This window comes from Corvus hawaiiensis, chromosome 28 (assembly GCF_020740725.1).
Source record: "Corvus hawaiiensis isolate bCorHaw1 chromosome 28, bCorHaw1.pri.cur, whole genome shotgun sequence".
Taxonomy (NCBI): domain Eukaryota; kingdom Metazoa; phylum Chordata; class Aves; order Passeriformes; family Corvidae; genus Corvus; species Corvus hawaiiensis.
In genome coordinates, this window is record NC_063240.1 from 3,226,555 (window position 1) to 3,239,425 (window position 12,871).

General features: G+C 59.2%; 1 protein-coding gene across 2 annotated transcripts in view; it reads right to left on the reverse strand.

Annotated features, from left to right (window-relative positions):
* Window positions 1-4,069: 4,069 nt before the first annotated feature.
* REXO1 (RNA exonuclease 1 homolog) overlaps window positions 4,070-12,871 on the reverse strand; it is a 46,442-nt gene continuing 37,640 nt past the window's right edge. For both annotated transcript variants that reach the window (XM_048287795.1, XM_048287794.1), the window contains exons 12-16: window positions 11,810-11,920; window positions 11,365-11,480; window positions 11,055-11,193; window positions 7,627-7,747; window positions 4,070-6,554 (exon numbers count right to left, since the gene is read on the reverse strand). In XM_048287795.1, the coding sequence (XP_048143752.1) occupies window positions 6,466-6,554; window positions 7,627-7,747; window positions 11,055-11,193; window positions 11,365-11,480; window positions 11,810-11,920 (576 nt within the window). In that variant the 3' untranslated portion in view covers window positions 4,070-6,465. The remainder of the gene's footprint in view (window positions 6,555-7,626; window positions 7,748-11,054; window positions 11,194-11,364; window positions 11,481-11,809; window positions 11,921-12,871) is intronic.

Sequence of the window (12,871 nt, forward strand, 5' to 3'; positions counted from 1 at the left end):
GCTGCCCCCTGGCCGCCTCCGTGCTCACAGGGAAGAGTTAAACCTCTGAGCCAGGTTTTTCCCTCTCCTCGAGGACCGAGAGGCTCCAGGTGCCCCGTTCCGAGCGGCCGAGCAGCTACAAAGCCCCGTTTGTTCGGAGAAAAATAATAATAATAATAATTTAGGAGCTTTTCCCTGCGGGACGGGGGTTGTTTCCCAGCCTGGGAGCAGCCCCATGAGCATCCCCCAACCTCCAGCCGGTACCTCCTGGGCTCCCATTTGGTCCGAAGGTGGTGGCCCTCAGCACCCAGAACTTGCCTTCAATACCCCAAAACTCCCCTCACTCCCCTCTCAAAATCTGCACAATCCGTGGCTGCTGCCCTCCTTCCACCCTCCTCCTCCTCTGTCTCCAGCCCCCCCCCCAGCCACCACAGGCCAGGGGACAGCTCTAGGGTGGGGGTCACTGGTGCTGACCCTGTTCCTTGCCCACCAGCAGCCCCAGCTCCCCAGTCTGGCCAGTTCACCTCTCACTGGTGGCTGGAGGGTGCAGAAGGACCCCAGTCCCTGTGGTGACACAGGTGTCACTCAGCTCACCCTGCTGCAGGTTTAGGGCTGGCAACAGGGACCCCAATGTCTGGGGAGCATCACAGCCCCCCTGCACTGCACTTTGGGGCACAGGGACATCCCTGGTGGGGACACAGGGCCATGGCAGGGGCACAGGCCCTGGTGGGAGCATCCCGTGCTGCCACCCAGGAGAATCCAAAGCACGGAGCAGAGTGACCGAGGTCCCCGGGCTCAGCACCACGGCCAAGGACCATCCCCGGGCCCAGCCGAGCAAAAGTCTGGAGGAGTGTGGAGGCAGCAGGGGCTGCTGTGAGGTCCTTGTCCCCACCGGCTGTGGCATTGATGTCACCACGTGAGGAGCTCTCCTGCCTGCACACACGAGCCATGGGACCCCAGCATGGGATGGACACTCCCCGCCTGCCCTGGCGCCAGCCCTCCCCTCCTGGAGGGTCTGGATAAAATGTGGTAAAAAGCTTTTTATAAAGAGGATCGATGACCGTGGTCACCTCTGACCTGTGCCAGGTGGCTCAGGGGCAGGCAGTGACACAGACACCTGTGGATGTCCCTTGCTGGGGGGAGAAGCCGCAGGACAAGGCAGATCCTGTTGCAAATCCTGGAGCATCTGCAAACGCAGGGCTGGGCGTGCTGAGCTGCCTGGTCTCGGCTGAAGGAGGGACATGGAATGGCTCTGAGCCCCCGACGGGCCCCGGGCTGCCCAAAACCTCCCTCCCCCTGTGACGGGGCAGCTTTGGCGCCGAGGCTGCTTGGATTCAGGTTTGGCATATCCCTCCATCCTTGGGAAGGAAAGGGTGGGGTCAGGGAGCAGGGAAAGCCAGGCAGGGCCCCCCTCCAGGGCTGGGACACTCTGACAGCCCTGGCAGAGACCCTGCGGGGCACTGGATCCCTGACAGCTCCCAGGACCAGACCAGCAGCACCAGTTCACTGGTAGAGTTCAGACTGGGACAGGGGCCAGAGGCAACTCCATGGATATGGACACGGTGTGGAATCAGGGGCTGCACCCCAGTGAGGCGGGGCAGAGTGGGGGATTTGTGATCCCCCAGCACCTCTGAGCCCCTCTCCTCTTGCTGGGGTGGGAATGGAGCCTTTTCCCCAGCAAGCTACTTCCTTTCATCTCCCAGGTTTCAGCTCATCCCAGAGGGTTTTGGGAAGGGGAAGGAAGGGGGTTCTGGGGTTCTCTCTGCTCCTTTGCTTCCCCCAATTCAGCTGCAGCAGAGCCCTGGTGTCACACTCAGAGCCAGAGGCAAAGCCACCCAGAAGGGGCAAACTTTCAGAGAGAGAGAAAACCCTTTCTGCTGGTGATGCCCCAACTCCAGCAGTGCCCTGGGAGACGAGATCTTCCAGGGAAAAACAGGAGGGACAGACCCCAGAGGCAGATCCTGAACGTGCTTTGGTGTCGTCGAATCCCAGAGCAGTTTGTGTTGGAAGGGACCTCAAAGCCCACCCAGTCCCACCCCTGCCATGGGCAGGGACACCTCCCACCATCCCAGGCTGCTCCAAGCCCCAATGTCCAGCCTGGCCTTGTGTCCTCTGTCCCTCCACATGCCTGGGGGGGGGGGGGGGGGCGGGGTGAGTGCTGCTCCCTTGGCACCAGGGCTGTTACAATCCTAAAAATCCTACCTGCCTCCAGCCTCGACCTGGAGGAGACTCCAAGGGTCCCTGTCACCCTCCAGGCTCCACAAGGGCGACAAAGCAAAATGCTTTTGTCACTGCAGGGGTTCCCTGATGTCACCTCGGGCTGCCAGGTGAGCTGCAAGCGGGGGGACACAGCGGGACCCTCGGGGCTGGGATGGCACTGGAGGTCACTGCCGGAGCACCCAGCGCCACAAAAGCCCGGGGAGGTGGCTGAGAACACGCGCCAGGCGTGACTTTTACAGCCTCCGGAGCAGCCGCTGCCATCACCGAGCCATCAGCCGCGCGTTAAATAAAACACATTGCCAGTGAGGTCATCTAATGGCCCATTATTTTTTTATTTGAACTTTTTACCTTCACCTCTTCCTCCGTGCTGAATCAGCTCCTCGGCTTGGCACTTTAATTCCTGCCCCATTTGGGAGATAGACACGGGCTCCGGGGGGAGCCTGGGCAGGGCTGGGGGGATGCCGAGGCTCCATCGCAGCTCCGGGATGAGGCAGGAGGAGCCGGGATGTGCCCGAGGGGCTCGGGCACCCCTCGGGGTGTGGGGGGTTCGCACAGAGCGAGGGTCCGGCCACGGCCCCCTCTCCTCGTTCAGTGCAGGGGGTTGGGATCGGGGTTCTCTCCAAAAGGAGCGGCACCAGTTTCACCCCTTCCCCTCGGGCTCCTCGGCTGATCCCGGCGGGCGGGAGTGTCCTGGAGGGGCACGGAGAGGCGAGAGCTGGGGGCACCCGGAGGAACGAACGGAGGCTGCAAATGGAAGGGATCGTGGGATCAGGGAATGGTTGGGATCGGGCAGCACCCGGGTTCCAAAATGGCAAAGGGGGAATGGGCTGGGACCCCCCTCACCCCTCAGCCCGTGCCCGGGAGGCGCCGGCGCCACCCGGGGCCAGAGTGGTGGGGGGGACACACCTGAGGGGCCCCACCGGGACCCCACGGGGCCAGCCCCAGCCTCAAGCAGCAGAGCGGGGTCTTGTCCCCACCGCTCTCACAGAATCCCAGAATGGTTTGGATTGGGAGGGACCTCAAAGCCCATCCAGTGCCACCCCTGCCATGGCAGGGACACCTCCCACTGTCCCAGGCTGCTCCAAGCCCCAATGTCCAGCCTGGCCTTGGACACTGCCAGGGATCCAGGGGCAGCCCCAGCTGCTCTGGGCACCCTGGGCCAGGGCCTGCCCACCCTCCCAGGGAACAATTCCTGCCCAAGATCCCATCCAGCCCTGCCCTCTGGCACTGGGAAGCCATTCCCTGGGTCCTGGCCCTCCGTGCCTTGTCCCCAGTCCCTCTGCAGCTCTCCTGGAGCCCCTTTAGGCCCTGCAAGGGGCTCGGAGCTCTCCCTGGAGCCTTCTCCTCTCCAGGTGAGCACCCGCAGCTCTCCCAGCCTGGCTCCAGAGCAGAGGGGCTCCAGCCCTTGGGGCATCTCCGTGGCCTCCTCTGGAGTGGCTCCAGCAGCTCCCCGTGCTCCTGATGTTGTTCCCCAGGGCTGGGGCAGCTCTGCAGGTGGGGTCTCAGCTGAGCGGGGCAGAGGGGCAGAATCCCCCCTCCCCTGCTGCCCACGCTGGGGCTCAGCCCAGCACAGGGGGGGTTTCTGGGGTCAGTGCCCATGGCCGGGGCAGGTTGAGCCTCTCACCACCAACACCCCCTTCTCCCCAGGCCTGCTCTCCCTGAGTTCATCCCCCAGGCTGTGCTCAGGGCTGGGATTGCCCAGAACCAGATGCAGGACCTTGGACATGTTGGACCCCCTTCTCCAGCTGGGGAAAGGATGCTCCTGGGAAGCCTGCCCAGCCTCCCCCCCCCCCGCCCCAGCTCCAGGACGGCTCCAGCAACTCCCCTCCACAACCCATCCACAGGCAGAGCAGTCCCAGACTCAGGAATGTGCATCTAGTCAACACTCTTTTATTAAAAACAATTACAAAAGTTACAGGTTACAATCGTTCTGTACAACCCAACCAAACCTCTGGTGCCTGGGGAGGCGATGGCAGCCCTGGGCCAGGACTGGCTCTGACCACACCGATGTTGTGGCTGGACACGGTTCCACTTTCCCAGGGACATCCCTTGACACAGGCAACCCCCCTAGAGCCCCACCCCAAAAGCCTCAGTTTAGGCTGCACCATGGGGAAAGGAAGGGGAAATGACGGAGGGCCCGTGGCCTGGCAGGATTCCTGCCTGGAGGAATGTCCTGCCTGCCCCAGTCCCAGGAGATGGGATGGAGCCAAGCAGCTCCACGAGCAGGACACCAGCACAGCGTGTCCGTGTTAGAACATCCTGCCTTTTCCAGGGAAGGAGCTGCTGTGGGAAGGCTGGAGCAGGGGCTGCCTGTCGAGGAACAGGCAAGAGGCAGGAGCCACATCTGACACCTGATGTGGCTGCTCCAGGGACATTCCATCGCTGCAGCCAAGGGTGAAGATAAATGGTGGATAAACATGGGAAAGAGGCAGAAGCAGGAACAAACCTTCCCTCCCCAGTCAGGAAGCACTGAACCCTGTCCCTCCCACGGCCTGGGCAGGAACAGCCCCGTTCCCTGCAGGCTGTGGGAGAGGGGGACAGGCCGAGGTGTCCCAAGGCTGCTTGGGGTGGAAGCCCCGAGGCAGGGAAGGAGCAGAGCTGGATTTGGAGCACTAGGGGAGGGCAGGGAGCTGCATCCCCAACAGCTGGGGTAAGGAACAGGCTGCCAGAGGAAGCACAGGCTCAGCAGTGACAGGAGCCTTTACAGCCCCACCGCTCCTGGTGGCTCCCAGAGAAGCCACCCCCCTGCCTGCGAGGGCAGCAGTGGCATGGGGACAGTTCGGGGCAGGACATCCCTGTCCGGGAACACAGCCCAGCCCACGCCCCTGCCCACAGGCTGGGACAGCTCAGCGGGACATGCAGGGGACACACAGCTGTCCCCAAACCCTGAGCCCAGCAGGCTACAAAGCAGTGAGTGGGACCCGGCTCTGACAGGAACCAAACCCCAGCAGCTCCTCTGCCCCCTGCCCCCAGCCTGATACAGCCAGCTCATGCCAGGGACACAGGGACCACAGCAGCCACCAAGGGCCACAATTCCAGTGCTGCCAGGGAGGGCGAGGGGTCACTGCCTGAAGGTGCTGCCTGACCCAGCTGAGAGAGCCTGTCCACAGGGATTGTCTCCCTCAGCTCTGCTGTCCCCAGACAGCAGCAGGGTCTAGGCAGAGGGACCCACCAGTGCCATCCAGTCTGCCTGGGCTCTGCCCCCGTCACCCCAGTGTGACAGTCACACTCAGCAGCTGCTTTTGCCCAGGTGCCAGACACGCAACGGGGTCCTTTGCTCTCTGCAGAACTTGTGAAGGAGTTGAAACGAAGGATTTTTCCCTATTGCTTCTGCCTGCACCACGTCCCTGCATCAGGGACAGGCTGGTGGGGCGTCCTGCACGCTGCTGAGGCCGCCCTTACCTGTACCCCCAAAAGCCTTGTTCCCTGAACACAAGCTCACTGGGGCCCTGCTGGAAGCTCAGGGTGGGGGAAGGACAGCTTGTCCTACCCTGCAGTGATGGGATGCAGGTTCTCCCTGGCTCTGGGAGCTGTTTGTGCCCACCCTGCTGTCCCTGCCCTGCCACGTGGCTCCCTGAGGTCTGGGCCAGGTGTGACACTCGTGGTTTCCCCCTTTGCAGTGACTGCAGAACCAGGTGCCAGCCAGCCCTCAGCAAGGAGATCACCTGGGGCACAGCAGGTGCCAATTCCCAGATCCCAGCTCATTCCTCGCCCTCCAGCTGCTCAGAGCCAGCCTCCCTCTTTTGCAGCTCTGCAGTGGGATTGCACCAGGATCTCTTCCCAAGTGCTCGATCCTCAGGTCTTGTTTCCCACACAATCCCCTCACAGCTTCCTGCCCAACCTTCCATCTCCCCCTCTCCAAACACTGCTTTGGAGTACAGAGCCAGTTTAAGTTACATTTGGGGGGAAAAAAAAAAAAGTAAACGATCTACCTTTAACTGAACCAGAAAGATCCTTCTGCACATCTCCAACCTACCTCTAACAAGCTTCTCCTAGGAACCAAGAAGTTCTGCTTGTGCTACTCAAAACCACCTTGCCAGGCCCACAAGGCAGGGCTTGGACCACAGAGAATCCCTCAGGTGGAGTCTGAGGATCCGAGAGCCACCACCTGGATATGGGGACTGCGGGTGTGAGTGCAGGAGTCCTGCTGGGATGGCTGGGGAGCAGGAACATGCTGCTGGCATGGGGGGACAGAGTGGCTGCGGGCATTTATTGCACTGCTTCTTCACAGAGGTGCAGGAGGAACAGCAGAGAGACACGCACAGGTCATCGCTTCACTTTCGCATCCTCTTTGATCTTCCACACCATCAGCTCCATGCAGGCTCTGGCGTCCTCGCTGGAGTCGTGTCCTTCCACTGGGGACACAAACACAGGCCTGGCAGTGACCCCTCTGCTGCCTGCTCAGCTCAGCACAGCACAGCACAGCACAGCACAGCACAGCACAGCACAGCACAGCGAGTTCCCCAGACAGAGCCAGCTGCTCCCTGGCCCCTGCAGCCACAGCCACACCTGGGAGCACCCTGAGCCACGGCCAGGGATTTAAAGGAGAAGAATTCCACAGAATCCCAGAATGGTTTGTGGTTTGTTCAAGCTCATCCAGTGCCACCCCTGCCATGGGCAGGGACACCTCCCACTGTCCCAGGCTGCTCCAAGCCCTGGCCAACCTGGCCTTGGGCACTGCCAGGGATCCAGGGGCAGCCCCAGCTGCTCTGGGCACCCTGGGCCAGGGCCTCATCACCCTCCCAGGGAACAATTCCTTCCCAAGATCCCATCCAGCCCTGCCCTCTGGCACTGGGGAGCCATTCCCCGTGTCCTGTGCCTCCAGCCCTTGGCCTCAGTCCCTCTGCAGCTCTCCTGGAGCCCCTTTAGGCACTGGAAGCAGATTTAAGGAGTCCCCAAAGCCTTCTCTTCTCCAGGTTGAACCACCCCAACTTTAAACACACTTTTTTCCCACTAACCCCACACTTTTTGCTGGGCTGCAGCCTGACACCATCAGCTGTGGAACAGCCAGGTGTGGATACAATACTGCTGCTGCCATGTACCACGGCCGGGAGCTTCCCCAGCAGCGTTTGCAAGGTGCTCAGGGAAGGTGGGAAGAACAGGCCACACTTCCAACAGAAGGGTCCACCTCAGCTGGCCAGAGAGAGAAGGGAGGGCAGAGCCTGGCCTTGGCAGAGTCACCCTCAGCCTTGTCACACCACTTCCTTTGTCCCACTCAGCACAGGGAGGGAAGCAGCGGGAGCTCTGCCCTCGGAACGGGGCACACTGCGCCGGGGCAGAGGCTCCTTATGCCAGCACGTTCCCAGCCACCACACACATGCAGGGGAGAAAACACCAGGAGCAGGAGGATGGGCTTGGGGACAGCAGAGGAAGGCAGGGCTGCACCCAGGAGGAACTGGGGTGGAGGTCCACCCTGAGAGGTCTCACCATTGTCCTGGATGATGCGTTTGAGGTAGTCGGCCATCAGCGTGCGCAGGGCCCGCTTGTAGGGCAGCCCCAGGCGGTGGGGGAACACGATGGCTGTGTCCACCACGGTGCCGTGGATCAGCTGAGGGAGCAGCAGAGGAACAGGGTTATTTCCCCTCTCCCAAAGGGACAGGCACTCCTCGGGATTAGCCGTGCCGCAGCACCCTTCCGGTAACCTCTGGGGCTCTGTGCAATGCTCTCGGCAGCTTCCGACCCAACCAGTCTGGCAGGAGGCGCTGGCTGGAGGCAGGATGACTCCCCTTGCAGGGTGTGTGCACACAGGATTCCCACTGCTGTGCCAGCCAAACGCCTGCCCCCAGAGCCCCGAAACCTCACGTTCAGGGCAGCAGAGGTTTGGGGCTGATCCAGTTCATGTAACTCAAGCAGGACAGGTCAGTCCTTGATCCCCCGGCCTGGAGAAGCTGGAATAGCTCTGGAGTATTTCCCAATTGAAAACTAAACTGAAGAAACAGCTGACTTCACAACAGCCTCTGTGTAAGTTGTAGCAACCTTTCAACTGCTTCTCAAGATGGAGCAGCTCAGTCCAGTGAGTGGCATCCCCACCCATGGCAGAGGATTGCAACTGGGTGATCTTAATGGTCCCTTCCAACCAAACCATTCTGGGATTCCAAGACAGGGACAGAAGTGGGCAGGATGTGCACGACAAAGCAGGATGGACATCACACTGCTGCTACACAACAGGCCTGGCCTTTGGGGTGCAAACCAACCCCAAATCCTCCCATCCGTCAGCAGTGACTCAACAGGAAGTTTTTATCCAGCACCAGCTCAGCAAGGATGGAATGGAACAAGGAAATCCTATCACTGATTCATATCAGAGAGTGTTTTGAGTTGGGACTTTTTAAAGGGCTTCTACTCCATCCCCTGCCATGGGCAGGGACACCTCCCACTGTCCCAGGCTGATCCAAGCCCCAATGTCCAGCCTGGCCTTGGCCACTGCCAGGGATCCAGGGGCAGCCCCAGCTGCTCTGGGCACCCTGTGCCAGGGCCTGCCCACCCTCCCAGGGAACAATTCCTGCCCAATCTCCCATCCAGCCCTGCCCTCTGGCACTGGGAAGCCATTCCCTGGGTCCTGGCCCTCCGTGCCTTGTCCCCAGTCCCTCTGCAGCTCCCCTGGAGCCCCTTTAGGCCCTGCAAGGGGCTCGGAGCTCTCCCTGGAGCCTTCTCCTCTCCAGGTGAGCACCCCCAGCTCTCCCAGCCTGGCTCTGGAGCAGAGGGGCTCCAGCCCTCTAATCCAACACCTCAGCTATGAATTGTCCCCACGCTGGAGGAACTGAGGATGCTGAACAGGTCCAAGTGCTCCCTGCCCTGCACCAAGGGGCCTGGGGACAGCCAAGACGCCCCACCTGACAGTCCATAATCATAGGGCAGGCTGGCTTTTTTTAACACTGATTTCTTCCTCTCAGGCTAAGACAAGATTAATCCTTTGCTGTCATGAACTGCATTCAGTGGGAGCTAAAGGAATGTGGATGAAGGCGATCCCATATTCTGAGCACAGGAGTGAAATGCAGGGCCTAAGAGATAAACCTGCGTCCTGACCAAGGGATGGCTCTGCAAGCCCTAACACAGATGACTCTGACAGGACCCTGATAATCCCCTCTCCTCTCTGCCTCCAGGCACCAGCTCATGTTGCAGGACAACCCCTAACTCCACCAGTTACAGCTCCCAGAACAGCTGCACTGTAACAGAAACAACCTGCTCCTCTCCTTGGAGTATAAAACTGCCAACATTATGGATAATCTCCCCTGGCCTGCACTCAGCTTTGGCACCCTCCCAGACACACTGGTAATTACTTATGTAGATCAGGAAGACTGAGGAAACAGGATAATAAAGCTTTAAATAAAACTTGAAATGCCATCAGCACTTGGAACTTGCCACAGCCATTAGTGAGATATGGCTTCACTGCCACAGCCCTCGGCCATTCCGCCGTGACACCCCACGGCCCTGCAGGATTGCTCTGGGCTCCTCCTCTTGGCAGTAGCTGTGGTGCTAAGAGAAAATCAAGCCTCTAAGAGGCCAAGGCAATCATCTCGAGCTGATCTAACTGGGAGTAATGTTTTTCTGATGATGATGAAGCCTCTCCGAGGCTGGGATAAAGGGTGCCACGAAGAGGTAAAGTGTTTTACAGGCACTAAAAGCTCCTGTTTCCAACCCAGCGCTGGGAGCTGGCAGCCACAGAGGCTTCAGCAGGAGAACTGTGGGACAAGGAACGGCTGAGGGAAGTTCTGGCATGTGAGCACAAAGACTTGGCTCCTGCCTGCCACACGCTCTCCTGGTGACCCGGGACAAAGTCCTGGGGCCTCAGTGCAGGACACACTCCCTGGCAGGACAGCAGAGGTGGCTGAGGGATGGGCACACCGGGCTGGTGAGGGCCAGGCAGGAAACAGGACAGCTAAAAGGTCAAAATAACTTCATCAAAGTAACACCACAAGTCCTACCAAAGGAGGCACAGAACAGAGAATAAATCTGGCAGGGGTGAGAGGCAAATGATTTGGGATCAGTCATAGAATCATGGAGTAGTTTGGGCTGGAAGACACCTTAGCGACCATCTTGTTCTACCTTCCACTAGACCACGCTGCTCAGAGCCCTGTCCAGCCCAGTCATCTTTGGACAGGTCTGTCCCCCTGGGCAGCAGCAGCCACTAAAAACTGGGGTGACACCATGAGTGACACACATGACCCCAACTTGCTTACTCTTCCACCACAACCAACTTCACACAGGCTCAGAGACTGGACAGACCATGGAATCCTGGAATATCCTGAGCTGGAAGGGACCCTCAGGGATCATCAGTGCAGCCCCTGGCCCTGCACAGACACCCCAACAACCCCAGCCTGGGCATCCCTGAGAGCGCTGTCCAAACGCTCCTGCAGCTCTGGCAGCCTCGGGGCCGGGCCCATTCCCTGGGGAGCCCGGGCAGTGCCCAGCAGCCTCGGGGGGAAGAACCTTTCCCTGAGCTCCATGCCCAGCCCTGACCCAGCTCCAGCCGTTCCCTGGGCTCCTGTCCCCGGTCATGAGAGTGAAAAGTTCGGTACCTGCCCCTCCTCTTCCCCCACGAGGACATTGAAGGCCACAATGAGTCCCCCCTCAGTCTCTTCCAGGCTGAACAAACCAAGTACCCTTAGCTGCTCCCCATGAGCCCTCTCCAGACCCTTCCCCATCCTCACAGCTCCTCTGGACACCCTCTAATGGCTGCATGGCTTTTTTATATTGTGGTGCCCAAAACTGCACACAGGACCTGAGGTGAGGCCGCCTCACTACTGTGAACTCCTGGTCCTTGGAAATAAACAGTTCCTCAACTTAAAGGAGACACCTGACAGCCCCCAGGGTGGGAAAGCACCACAGGGAGATGTGAAGGCAAGAGCCCAAGTTACCTTTAGTGCAAATAAGTCGCTTTCCAAGCTGTGCCCTATCAATATGGTGTCTGCACTAAACATGTTCAGTAGGACGGCTTGGACATCCCGCAGGGTGATGCTCGTGTTCTCCAGGTCCTCTTCTGTCACACCTGAGAATCTGCAGAGCAACAGGAGACAGGTGGGGTTCCTTCACTTGAAGAAGGACCTCAGGGCCCAAAGCCCCTCAGCCCTTAGGGAGTGGTGGCCAGTGGAGCTTCAACAAGTGCTCCCAGCCACGCCAAGCTCCTGAGAGAGCACAGAGCTCTGTCCCAAGGCAGACCATCCTCACCTGGTGTTGTAATCCACCACCTTGGAGTCTGGCTTGACGAAGGTGTCATAGACCACTTTCAGCTCCGAGTTGATCACAGTTACTCTCGTCAGCTCCAGTCCTTGCTTAGTGTAGCACTGCGAGGAACAGGGCAGATGTGAAGAGAGGCACAGCCCAACCAGAGTGTGGGATCTGTGGAGCCCCTCACCCAAGTGCTGCAGCTCCCAAAACGCAGCACAGCTGGTGCAGGCAGGACCAGGCAGCAGCACTGCCCAGCGTGGGCCAGCCAGAGCCTGCCAGGGCTGCACAGCCCTCAAGTCAAACACACCAATCAATAAGAGCTCATTTACACCTCCAGCACCAATATTCAGAACAGAAAGAAGGAGGTTAGGAAACAGCTTCCCTTCAGCTGCTTGTGTCACACCTCAGCCATGCCCAAAAAGCTTTGTTTTGGCTCTGGACCCACCATTTCACAGTCTAAGGCGTAGATCCCAGGGTAGCCATCAGTCGTGGGCAGCTTCTCAAAAGTCTTCACAAAGCCATCCAGGCTCTCCTTGCGCCCGTCGTGCACGTGTTGCTGAAAGGAAAGGGACAGCTGGTGATGAGAAGAACAAGAAGCCAAAGAGCCCACTCCAACAAACCTGCACTTAACAAAAGTGGGTTTTTCATAATTTCTTAACGAGGAGTAAGTTTTGCCTGCAGTGAGCCTGAGAAGTTCACAACCACAGCAAACGCAGCCATGGGCAACCCTAATTCCAAAGGCAGATCAGGGCTGGTGGCATCCACTGACAGCACATGGAGGAGCTGGACATCAGGTGCTTGGGGAGAAGGAGCTTTCAATGTGGAGCAGAATTAGTCAGGAAGGGCTGAGGCCTGACACTGATGTAACTCCAGCTCCTGGTTCCTGTGGCCAAGACATGCCCAGGGGCAGGATCCTAACCCCAGACACCCCTGTGACACCCAGCTCCAGAGCGTGTCTGTGTGTGCACCCACTCAAAGCCACTGCATTCCAGACCCAGGCAGCCCACACGAACAGGAGCTACAGCCCACCAGCACTTGAGGCAACAGAGAGCATTTCCGAGCATTGCTCCCAGCTAAGGCTCCAGGGTTAACAAGATCCAGCAGGAAAACTCAGGGAGTGATTTCACAAGTGGCTTAAGCCACTGCATGACTGAGCTGCTGTTGCAACACAGGTACTCCCACACTCCTCCACAGCACAGATCCCACTGGTTATCCTGACACCTACTCTTGGCAGCAGGAGTTGCAAGCTGGATGAAGTTTAAAGGGGAAGCAGGAACAGGTAACCGAGGGCAAAGCGGAGCCGTGCCTGCCCTTTTGCCTGCTGACATGGTTTTAGGTAAAACCACACCCAGAGGTGATGCTCTCCCTCCCTTATGACCCGGTGGGGTTTTTTGTTGTGTTTAAGTTTTGTCTGTCCCTACATCTCCACGTATTTGTGCACAACCTCAGCAGCCTGGGCACAGCCTCCTTCGTCATGCTCAGAACCACAGAACCACTGAATCCTTGA